The sequence below is a fragment of the Aquarana catesbeiana genome, linkage group LG13 (assembly GCF_042186555.1).
Source record: "Aquarana catesbeiana isolate 2022-GZ linkage group LG13, ASM4218655v1, whole genome shotgun sequence".
Classification (NCBI taxonomy): domain Eukaryota; kingdom Metazoa; phylum Chordata; class Amphibia; order Anura; family Ranidae; genus Aquarana; species Aquarana catesbeiana.
The window spans coordinates 118,249,688-118,262,548 of record NC_133336.1 but is presented as its reverse complement, the minus strand read 5'-3'; the positions used below and the strand labels follow the sequence as shown (position 1 = coordinate 118,262,548).

General features: G+C 40.4%; 1 protein-coding gene across 5 annotated transcripts in view; it reads left to right on the top strand.

Annotated features, from left to right (window-relative positions):
* Nucleotides 1–12,861, top strand: part of STRN3 (striatin 3) — a 115,514-nt gene that overhangs the window by 45,745 nt on the left and 56,908 nt on the right. For all 5 annotated transcript variants that reach the window (XM_073609175.1, XM_073609174.1, XM_073609178.1 and 2 more), the window contains exons 5-6: nucleotides 5,403–5,582; nucleotides 11,572–11,704. In XM_073609175.1, the coding sequence (XP_073465276.1) occupies nucleotides 5,403–5,582; nucleotides 11,572–11,704 (313 nt within the window). The remainder of the gene's footprint in view (nucleotides 1–5,402; nucleotides 5,583–11,571; nucleotides 11,705–12,861) is intronic.

The following is a 12,861-nucleotide window of genomic DNA, read 5'->3' as shown; positions in this document are numbered from 1 at the left end:
CGTGCACTGCATTGATGCATTCTCACAATTTGACAGTAACCATGAGATAAAACAAAGTTCAGGAATTTTCCTTTATCCCATTGTTTTGCAAATCTATGTACACTACAAACTGTATGATTTAATCTGTTCTTATATCGCTGTTTTACTAACATGACAGCTTATTCTATATAGGAAACCTTCTTTTTGTTTGCAAATACTCAGTTTCCCCGAAAATAAGACCTAGCGTGATTTTCTAGGATGGCTGCAATATAAGCCCTACCTCAAAATAAGCCATAGTTAAAGCCCTTGTAAAAACATATAATCTTTTGTAAAAAAAAAAAGGTTATATAATGTGTAGTGTTTCTCCTTGTGTAACTTTATTGTGGAAAATACCTTATTTACAGCGCAGCTGAGCGCTCACTTGACCTGCCAGAGATCTTCTCTCTTCCCAGCTGACATCAGCGGCACCTCCCTCTGCAGTGCTCATATCAGGGCTGATGTCAGCGGAAATCTCGGTCCCTCCCTCTGCAGTATTCAAGGCATGAAAGAGGAGCTCCGGTGGGTTACGTGTGCGCCCAACGGCACTGTAAATAAGGTATTTTTCACAATAAAGTTATACAAGGAGACACACTGCACATCATATAATCTTTTAACAGAACAGATTACATAATTGTACAAGAACTTTAATCAAGGTTTTGGGATTACAGAATGTCATAATGCTGACTCCTGAGCTGAAAGGGGACACAGGAACTTTTTTTTGTTTTAAAAGCATTTTTTTGTTCCAGGCTTATAGGAAACCTAGGGAGTGATAAATGACACAGCACAAGCACTGTGCTTTCTATCATGCTTTAACCACTTACCGACCGCCTCTTGTAGCTGCTGCCACAACCGAGGTATCCATCTTTACAGGAGCCGGTTCTGTGTAAGATAATGGTGGTCTCTGCGGCGGGTTTGCAACGAAAATCACCATTATCGGCGGTGGGAGAGGTGCCACCCCCCCTCCCGCCACTCTCCCACGCCCTCCGCCGCTTACCGGAGCCGTCGGTAGCGGCGGAGGAGATCGGGACCTGTCACTGCTGAGGTAAAGAGACGAGTGAGGCTAAGATGGCCCCCACCCGTCTCCATACCATAGGAGGGCGGAATCGACGTCATGACGTCAGCTCCGCCCATATGTCTTAAAGGCATTTTTTTTTTTTTTGTCATTTTAGTCCAAATATGAGATCTGAGGACTTTTTGACCCCAGATCTCATATTTAAGAGGACCTGTCATGCTTTTTTCTATTACAAGGGATGTTTACATTCCTTGTAATAGGAATAAAAGTGATCCAAATTTTTTTTTTTTTCTTTTTTTCTTTTTTTAAAAACGGTGCAAAAATAAATATAATAAAGTAAAATGAATAAGAAAATAAAAAAAAAATTTTTTAAAGCGCTCTGTCCCGACGAGCTCGCGCGCAGAAGTGAACGCATACGTGAGTAGCGCCCGCATATGAAAACGGTGGTCAAACCACACATGTGAGGTATCGCCGCGACCGGTAGAGCGAGAGCAATAATTCTAGCCCTAGACCTCCACTGTAGCGCAAAACATGCAACCTGTAGAATTTTTTAAACGTCGCCTATGGAGATTTTTAAGGGTAAAAGTTTGACGCCATTCCACGAGCGGGTGCAATTTTGAAGTGTGACATGTTGGGTATGAATTTACTTGGCGTAACATTATATTTCACAATATAAAAAAAAATTGGGCTAACTTTACTGTTGTCTTATTTTTTTTATTCAAAAACGTGAATTTTTTCAAAAAAAAGTGCACTTATAAGACCGCTGCGCAAATACGGTGCAAAAAAAAAGTATTTCAATGACCGCCATTTTATTCTCGAGGGTGTTAGAAAAAAAACAATATATAATGTTTGGGGGTTCTAAGTAATTTTCTAGCAAAAAAACCTGTTTTAAACATGTAAACGCCTAAAATCCAAAACGAGGCTGGTCCTTAAGTGGTTAAAGGATCAGGATATATTTCTATCGTGCTTTAAAGGATCAGGATAGAGATATAGATATATATATCTATATATTTCCAGAAGATGACATGATTGTATTTGAATAATTGTAGATTATTGTACATACCGTAAATAAATCGGACATGTTTTTTGTAGCCAAACTTAATATAAGACCTGGTCTTATATTAAGGTATTAACCACGTCAGCCCCAGAAGAATTTACCCCCGTCCTGACCAGGCCATTTTTTGTGACACGGCACTGCGTTGCTTTAACTGACAATTTCGCAGTCATGCGACGCTGTACCTAAACAAAATTTACGCCCTCTTTTTCCCCACAAATAGAGCTTTCTTTTGGTGGTATTTGATCACCTCCTGTGGTTTTTATTTTTTGTGCTATAAACAAAAGAGCAGCATCTTTGAAAAAAAAATATTTTTAACTTTTTGCTATAATAAATATCCCAATTTTTTTAAAAACAAAAACAAATTTTTTCCTCAGTTTCGGCCTATAGTATTCTTCTACATATTTTTGGTAAAAAACAATCGCAATAAGCGTATATTGAGTGTTATAACGTCTACAAAATAGGGGATAGGTTTAAGCATTTTTCTTCCTTTTTTTTTTTTTCTTTTACTAGTAAATAGCCACTGATCACTGTGTAATGTCACTGGCAGGGAAGGGGTTAACACTGTGAGGGGATTGGATTGACTGGGAGAGAGGACAGATCGTGTGTTCCTACTTAGTAGGAACACACGATCTGTTTCTCCTTCCCTGACAGGAATTTGTGTGTTTTACACACACAAATCCCCGTTCCTGCTCTCGTGCCCGCAACCGCGGGTGGCTGGCGGGGATTGCGCCCGCTGGCCACGCACATGGGGTCCCCCACCGTGCAGCGGGTGCATCTGCTACGGCTCTTAGAGCGGCCGCAGTATGTATACGGCGATTCACGCGGCAGAGCCATTCGGCTGCCGTATATATACTGGAGCCGGCCGGGAATCCTCTACTCACCTGCTGCCATCACATCCCTCGCCTATTTGTGTCACTGATGCATCATCAGCCCTCCATTAAAGTGAATGGCACTGTCGGTGAGTCAACAGCGGGTCAGAGGAGGAGCATGCTGCGGGACAGAGATGACAGCTTCTCTTTAAAAATTATGGTTTAAATCGAGTTGATTTAAATCAAGCCTTTTTACTAGTGATTTAAATCAAATCTAGCCTAATTATTAATGTGGAAAGTATGTTCCTTGCTAAAGAACATTATTTTTTATCAAGTTGTTATGAGTAAAGTTTTGCTTTTAATGGTTATATGGGAGACAGAGTGATATATTGTTTCTGCAGTATTTTTACCGCACAATATGGGTATAGTTGAGTTTATACAAAGTAAAGCAACATATAGGAACCGTTGTAATTGGTTATTTCTGATGCTACTTTGTCTATGCATATTGCCCTTTGCTTTGTTAAATAGAAATCCAGGCCACAAGTCAATTTTTAGTAGGTTGCTAATGCTAAATTGCACAACGACCTTATCCCGAAGTCATATATTTTACTGCCTTTACCATAAAGGAACTTGTCAAGATAGAACCTGTCTTTGAAGGTGCATGCTTATGCTCTCAGGCTGTTATCCTCCTCCTCCTCTTTTTTTTTTTCCTGCTTGGTGAATCACTGGCCCAGAGCAAACAGGAAGCTAGCAAAGTGTCCGGGCTTGTTCTAGGTCAGTGATTCGGCAAGTAATAATGGAAGAAGTATGACGGCCCTGTTGTCGGAGCTTTATTTTTTTTAGCCCTACAGGTTCCTTTTTGGTGCAAGTTTTTGTGTAACAATGCCGCTTGCATTGACAGGATAAAAAATACAAAAACCCTAACCTGTACGGCTGTTCTCACATTATGCATATCTGTGGTATATTTTGGTTGAATCATTGTTCCTTTAAGGAGACTCTGTCATGTAATGCTATGAGGAAAGCACATACCTGTAAAGAGACTGAAAACGTACCCCTTTTTGCTGCCTGCTCTACTCGCCACGTCAGTGTGGTAGAACCGTCCCCCCTGCAGTCTTCTGGAAAACAGACCATTTCTGTAAGTGGTGAGCACCACGGTTTCTCCTGTAGCTCTCACTGGTTTCCTTCCTCTGACCTCCTATCACTGTTGTATCCTGCAGTGATGTAAGATCACAGGGAGGAACCAGTGAGAGCTGCAGGGGAAACCAATGGAGACGGACACTTCTGGTTTTCAGCAGACTTCAGGGGGAACTAGTCATGTGCAACAGAGAGCAAAGGTGAGCATGGAAGTTGGCAGAAGGGTACATTTATTATACATAGGTCAGCATAAACTTTGACAACGGACAGGTTAAGTGAATGACATTGACCCTTACAATGGCATCTGAAGTCAGTGGTATATATTGGGCAGCAAGTAAACATGTTGTCCCTGAAGTTGATGTGTTGAACGCAGAAAAAAAATAGCATTGCGGTTTGTGTATGGGGCTGCATAGTCGCAGACCATTCGGGATGCCCTAGTTGACCCCTGTCCACCACCAAAAGTGCCTAGGATGGCCATGTGAGCATCAGAACTGAACCACAGAGCCATGGAAGAAGGTAGCCTGGTCTGATGAATCGCATTTTTCTTTTGCATCATGTGGATGGAAGGGTAGTGTGTTGCTTTCTTGTGGAAAAAGGATGGAGTAGGGGAAGAAGGCAAGCCAGCAGAGGCAGTGTGATGCTTTGGGTAATGTTCTGTTGGGAATCCTTGGGTCCTGCCATTCATATTTACACGTACCACCTACCTAAACAATGTTGCTGAGCAAGTACACCCTTTAATGGATACCCTTTAAAAGGGTATCTCCACTTTTGTGGGGAAAAAAATAGCAAAAATAAGTCAGATGTTAGGCATCCATCTACATCAGAAATGTCATTTTTGGTGAGCTACTCTCGTGAAAAGGGATGCAGGCCCTGCTATGTTCCTCATTAGAGTCCTGCAAGTTCAGCAGCTGATTGATTTTTATAAAATGACTCCCATTAGAATCACAAACCACATGGACACAGACAAACAGCTATTTCTAGGAATCTGCAGCAGTGTTGGGTAAAATCCCTGCAATGTACGTATATCACCCAACAGGAAACTTTTGTTAAAAAAAAAAAAGTGGAGTTACTCTTTTAATACAATTACAGCATTTATATAGCAAGCATGTAAAAATGTGACCGTCGCATATTGTTTTTAAGGTAAACTCTAGTAAAAAAAAAAATATATATATATATATATATATATATATATATATATATATATATATATATATATATAATCTATCTCTCTCTCTCTATATATATATATATCTCCTTTATAGTTTTTCACTTTGCCATAAGAACAGATGTGGATTTGTATCCTGCATTTAGTGTACATGTGCCAAAAAAGTCAGTGATTTTCTGAGTTGTTTAAATGTGTTCCCTTCTACAGGTATCTTCAAGAGGTTGGGTATACAGACACAATATTAGATGTTCGGTCACAAAGGGTACGTTCTCTGCTTGGACTTTCAGGCTCTGAGCCAAATGGCTCTGTTGAAACAAAGAACCTAGAACAGATACTCAATGGAGGAGACTCTTCTTCACTGAAACAAAAGGGACAGGAAAACAAAAGGTAATCTTAAACTCTGTTGTACTGCTGTGCCACTTTGGGTATCTGTGTGTGCTCTTTTGTGCAATTTAGAAGTATATCGGCAGATATAGTTTTATTCCATAAGCAGGAATCTACTAATGAAATACCATTTTTGGACTGGTAAGCATGTTTAAATTCTTTATTGTAAATGGTCAGGCATTGACATACATCTGAATGAACCATGGAAGCAGAAGCAAATTACATCAGCAGGAGTGCCCAGTAGTTAAGAATGTAACTTCTATGTAAGACTTTGTTAGCACATGACATAAACCACTTCAATACAGTGCACTTACACACCCTTCCTGCCCAGACCAATTTTCAGCTTTCAGCGCTCTCACACTTTGCCAATTACTCAGTAATGCAACACTGTACCCAAGCAAAATTTTTATCATTTTTTTTCATACAAATAGAGCTTTCTTTTGGTGGTATTTAATCACCACTGGTTTTTTTATTTTTTGCGACATAAGTGAAAAAAGAGCGAAAATTTTGAGAAAAAAAAAAAGACAACAAAAAAACAATCATGGTTTCTATGATAAAATTTTGCAAATAAGTAATTTTTGTTCATAAATTTGGGCCAAAATTTATACTGCTACATCTCTTTGGTAAAAATACCCCAAATTAGTGGATATTATTTAATCTCTGAAAGTTAGTCTACAAGCTATGGTGCAAATCATTGAAAATTGATCACACCTGATGCACTGACGGCCTATCTCATTTCTTGAGGCCCTGAAATGTCAGGAAAGTACAAATACCTCTAAATCACCCCTTTTTGAAAAGTAGACAGTCAAAGGTATTTAGTAGGAGGCATGGTGAGTTTTTTCAAGTTGTAATTTTTTCCCACAATTCTTGGGAAAATTAAGAATTTTTTTTTTTCACAAAGTTGTCATAAGTTGTTTCTCACACACAGCATGTGCATACTTCCACTTACACCCCAAAATACATTCTGTTACTCCTCCTGAGTATGGCGATAGCACATGTGTGTGTGACTTTTGCACAGCCTGGCCACACAGAGAGGTCCAACATGCAGGGAGCACCATCAGAGGTTCTAGGAGCATAAATTACACCTCTAATTTCCTAATGACCTATTACATTTTTGAAGGCCCTGGAGCACCAGGACAATGGAATTACCCACAAAATGACCCCATTTTGGAAAGCAAACACCCCAAAGTCTATGACTCATAATGAGTCTTTTGAACGGTTCATTTTTTTTCCACAAGTCTTCGGAAAACGTGGAATGAAAATTAAAACATATTTTTTTTTATTTATTTATTTCTTTTTTTACACAAAGTGGTCCATTTATAAGATATTTCTAGGGCTGCAACTAACTATTTTCATAATCGATTTGTTGGCCGATTTATTATTTTGATTAATCGGATAATAACCTTTAAAAAAATGTGTGGTGTATACTTTAAAAAATGTGTGGTGTATAATTTAATATGTAAAGCTGAAAAAAAAGGCAACTTATTCTTAAAAATCTATATGCAGTGGTAAATATAAATAACCAACTATATGGCTAGGGAGCAAAATCTCTAATCCACTCTGAGAATAACAGACAGAGATATACTGTATATACTATTACAGGAGATATACTGTATATACTATTGGAGGTTGAATCTGGTAAATATCATAAGACTCAGAGATCACATTTTTTGTTTAGGCCCCTTTCACACTGGGGCACATGTAATGTACCCTGCTCCCACGTAATGTGCCCTGCTCCCACGTAATGTGGCTTGCCTCCATGTAAAAGTTTGCTTTAAGTGTAATTGTAATGCCTTCTATTACCTTCAGTCTATCAGCCTCCACCTTCTCTGGGTTCAGATGATCTTCCCTGCACAGTCTTAAAAGTGATTTTTTTAAAAAAAACAACAAACATGTTATACTTACCTGCTCTATGTAATTGTTTTGCACAGAGCAGCCCCTATTCTTCTCTTCTGGGGTCCCCCACCGATGCTTCTGGCTCCTCCTGCCTTCAGAGTGCCCCAATAGGAAGCTGCAAATTATAGTATAGCATGCCCCTATAGCGAGGTAAAAAACTTCTGCCTTTAGACCCATTGACTTCCTGCCCTGGACTACATGTTCCATGAGGCATTGCTACTCACACATTCGCAAGTTCTCAGGCATTTACTGACATGTATGGACGGTGTACTGAGCTGTATGTGTGCTGCACTGTATTCCTGATATCTAAACAAATAATGCATTCTGTGTGCAGGTAAACTAATAGGCTGGCCGATTAATCGATTATGAAAATAGTTGACAGCCCTAGATATTTCTAACTCAAAGCATGTATATAGCAAAAATGACACCCCAAAATATATTCTGCTAATCCTCTTGAGTATGGCCATACCACGTGTGTGAGACTTTTACACAGCCTGACCACTTACAGATGTCAGACATGCAGGGAGCACCGTCAGGCGTTCTAGGAGCATAAATTACACCTCTAATTTCCTAACAACCTATCACACTTTTGAAGGCCCTGGAGTGCCAGGACAATGGAATTAACTACAAAATGACCCCATTTTGGATAACAAACACCCCAACGTATATTCTATGAAGCATTATGAGTCTTTTGAACAGTTAATTTTTTTACACAAGTGTTCAGAAAGCGTGGAAAGAAAATGAAAACCCTTTGTGTAAAAAAAAAAAAAAAAAAATTGTCAATTTTAGATATTTCTAACTCCTAGCATGTATATAGCAAAAATTACACCCCAAAACACCACCTGCTACTCATCTTGAGCATGGCGATACCACATGTGAGACTTTTACACAGCCAGTCCACATACAGAGGCCCAACATTGACGTAGTACCTTCAGGCGTGCTAGGAGCACTCTGATGGCCTGGTGACAGGTACTCGGGTACTCTGGTGGCCTGCTGACGGGTACTTGGGTACTCAGATGAACTGTGACAGGTGCTCAGGTACTTATATGGGTGGTGACAGGTCCTCTTTATTGGGGGTCAATCAGTGTGTGTTGGTGTGCACTGTAAGTGGTAACGAGATGTTACCGAAATCTCCTTCTCACACACAATCGGTGTGTGAGGAGGAGAACCCGGTAACATCTTGTTACCGCGGTTTGTTGACATTCTGTGACCGGCTGATTGGACACAGCCGGTCATGTGGTAAAGAGGCAATTTCATTGGGATGGGCTGTGTCCGAGGGACACTCCTCATCGCCGTTCTGCGATGAGTGAGGAGTACATGTGAGCGGCTGTGATTGGACACAGCCGGTCACGTGGCAGACTTTTTAATATTGGCTCTTTACACGGATCTGGGATGTTGTCTAAGGTTCTGATAAACATTTGCATTCACTCTGCCATGAAGCTGTACAAGGGGACCCAACTCCTGCTGCAGAAAACATCCCCCAAACCATGACGTTTCCCCATCTACCTTTCACTGACTTCTTTACACACTTTGGGCTCAGTCTTTCCCCAGTTTGACGAAGAACATAATGTTCCCCATCGAACCCAAATAAATTAAACTTGCTTTCATCACTCAAGTGAACTTTGGACCAGTTCTCTTTCTGCTAATGAGACGTTTGGTTACTGCAGAGTGGGTTGTAAAGATGCAATATTCTAGAAATCACAGATTTGGAACGACAAACTTCTCTTTCTATGGCTGAAAGGGTCATCTATTTGGTCTTCATTTGGACAACCTGCTGCAAGAGGGTTTCAGTCACTTTAGAATGGTTCACCATCTTGCAAAGGCAGTGAAAACTGGAAAGTTAGACTGCCAGTTAAATAGGGTCAGATAATTAAAGAAATAAGCACAAGGTTCCAGACTAACACCAATAACTGGGAGGTATCTGAAAGTGTTCTCTAATTTTGATCAATGTTCGTTTTTCAAATCTCATTGAAGCCACAAAACACCAGTTTCACATACCTGGTATAGGTAATACAGCTGCTCATTCTTTGTTGCCACAGTGTGGAATCCATTAAAACTTTTGCAGAATAAATATTGTTCATATCATGTCGGTACAACAGTTTAATTCTTTGAAATTGAATGAAAAGCTGTAAATCATGTGTTTTTTTTTTTTTTTTTTTTTTTTTTTTTTTTATATAATGTCCAAAAGTTTCATGCATTCTTTGCAAATTGTAAAGGTGTCGCCACATTCAGCGGTTATATTTAATGGAAGGATGTTATGTACTATAGACGGGCATTATTTTAATCTCCTTTCTAAGGTTTGTCAATTTTTTTCTCAAGTTTATTCACTAACAAGCTCAAACAATAATTTTCTATCTCAGTGGACTTTTCGCTGAATTGTATTTTATTGTATATGCGAATTATGATTTGCTGCTTTTTTGCTACTTTGATCCTGTATGATACATGTATAAAAGACAAACTGATTCTTTGAAATTAATTTACCCATTACCTGCGTGGGTGTGCTTTGCATATTGTAAGCCTGGCATTATAGGGGGCTGTACCACACACCCGTGCAAGGCAGTCCGATTTCCTGAAAATTATGACTTTTCCTCATACTAGTTTTTTTGTGTAAATGATTAAAAGACAAATTCACTTTATTTTTTTCTAAATTCCAGCTCTATGTACCCTTATACCATTAATGTACCTCCTGGTGCAGAAAAATAAAAGCTTTCTTTGATTTTTAGAACAAGGCCTTACCTTGGCTCTGCTGTTTTCCATAGAAAACGTCATGATTTCCTGTTTATGTAGATTTAGGACATAGAAACCAGTAAGACACAGGAAGTAGTTTACCAGCTGACCTCATTAGTACACACAGCCTGCTCCCATCAACTATGTTTGCACTGCTAACATTTTAAAGTGGTTTAACCACTTCAGCCTCGGAAGATTTTACCACCTTAATGACCAGCGCATTTTTTGCGATTCGACACTGCGTTGCTTTAACTGACAACTGCGTGGTCGTGCGATGTTGTAACCCAGGGGTGTCAAACTCAATTTCATCGTGGGCCGCATCAGCATTGTGATTTTCCTCAAAAGGGCCGGTTGTATCTGTATTATTAGATGTCCAGCGCATCCCCTCCCCTTACATTAGATGTCAAGAGCCACCCCACCATCAGAAGTTGAGTCCCCTACTCTCCCTAACCTCACACCCCCTTTCCTTATTCTGCTGCTGGGAAGAAGCTTGATGCATTGCTTGAAAGTAGGGATCTGGAGAAGGACCAGAGGAGGGCTGGAGCTCTCCGGCAGCTGCTGGAGAGGTGCAAGGGTCACATGAAATGGCCTGGAGGGCCGGATTCGGCCCGCGGGCCTTGTGTTTGACACGTGTTGTAACCAAACAAAATTGATATCCCCTTTATTACCCCACAAATAGAGCTTTCCTTTGGTGGTATTTGGTCACCTCTGCATTTTTTATTTTTTGCGCTATAAACAAAGACTGACAGTTTTGAAAAAAAGCAATATTTTTTACTTTTTGCTATATTAAATATCCACAAAAAATAGCGGATAAAGCCTCAGGGTGTTCACTTACCTTAATGCATTTGTATGCATGAAGTTAAACCTTCTGTTCTGCAGGAGCCCCCCCCTTATTCTTGCCTGATCTGATCCAGCTCTCGCTGCTGTCTCCCTCCTCATTGGGCAGATTGATGGTAGCTGCTGCTGTGCATCAAATAATGTGACAAGCGGGCGGGGCCGAGTCGCCCAGTTTGTGTCAATAGACGCGGACTGGGCAGCTCGGGAGCGAGCACACGCGGTTTCTTCCATGAAAAGTGGCTTTCCATGGGGGCACTTGCCGAAGACCGGGGGCCTTGAGCGCTGTCGGGGGACCCCAGAAAAGGAGGATTGGGGCTGCTCTATGCAAAACCATTGCCAAGAGCAGATAAGTATAACATGTTTGTTTTAATTTCTTTAAATGTTGCTTTAAAGCTAAAAAATCTTTTGACATCTCTTTAGTTGACATGATGTATTATTGTTTTCCCTTTCAGAATACATGGGCGTTTTTCTGAGGGAGCATTACCCATACAATTCATTTTGTCTGGTGTAACATTTATGGTCTTTCCCATAGGAACTCAGGTGATGTCCTTGAAACTTTCAACTTCTTAGAAAGTGCAGATGACAGTGATGAAGAGGATGAAGGAGACATAATTGAAGAGGTCACTGATGGGAAAGACACACTACGATTAAACAAAAAACACAAAGTAAGCGAAAGTTAACTTTTTGTATTATGCTATCACAAATTCAATTCATACTGTTATATGATGTACTCCCCGAAAAAGGTCCAGGTGCAGCTTTGGTTGCGCTGGGGTGTGTTGGCAACCTATTTAAAAAAAATAGGTTGATTTAACGCAATGTAACACATCAGGAATGTGTGGACCCCATCTTAGGCTGGCCATAGACAGTTCGAATCTTGGCCGGTTCAGCAGGTAACAGCTGACAGAATGTACCAAGTTGATCGAACAATCAACATGGGTACAACCAGCCTGCCGGATTCACTTGCAGTTATCTCTTGTGGCTGCTATAGCTGCTAGCAATAATCACTGTCTTCTCCTGGCAGGAGGTATTTTTAGCCAGCTGGGTGTGCTATATACCCCCACAAAAAAAAATGGCAAAATACATAGGTGTGCATAGCAAGCCCTGTGCCCTTTCCCTGCTGTTCTTAGTGGCAATTTCCTTTTGAGATAATAGCTGTAATGTGCCACATAATGCAGTAGCATCTGTAGCTACTGCTTCCAAAATTTACTTTCTGAACAGTGATTCAGAGATGCAAAGTAACATGATTGCTACTTTGTATTTACTCTGTGTATTTCATATGCAGATCAAATGGAATACTTTTTGATGTGCATGCAACGCCAATTAAAACAACCTTTCAAGTGTAAAAAGTAGCTGTAGACACCATGGGGTTGATTTACTGAGACTGAAAAGTGCAAAATCTTGTGTAGCTGTGCATAAAAACAGCTACAGGTTTTTTTGTTTCAAAGCCCAATTGAAAAAGCTGAAGATTGAAGCTGATTGGCTACCATGCACAGCTGTACCAGATTTTGCGCACTCAAGCTTTAGTAAATCAACCCCAATGCGTGTGTGGTTTTTGTTTGTTTTTTTTCCTCTTTGTTTCTTACTGTTTAATACATTAGTATCCCTTAGTTAAAGGACAGATTCATCTTTAGCAACATGTTACACCTGTATTCAAGCACCAGCTCCCCTCCAGCAGCAACCATGGGTTTCTCTCCCCCAGAACCGCTGTCGCATTTAAAACCGGCAGGGCTATGCGGGCCTCAGCCCACGCAGCCACGTCACTCATTCACAATGATCTGACATAAACAAACTACAAGCCCCGTCTGGCACAGTGGCAGACGGA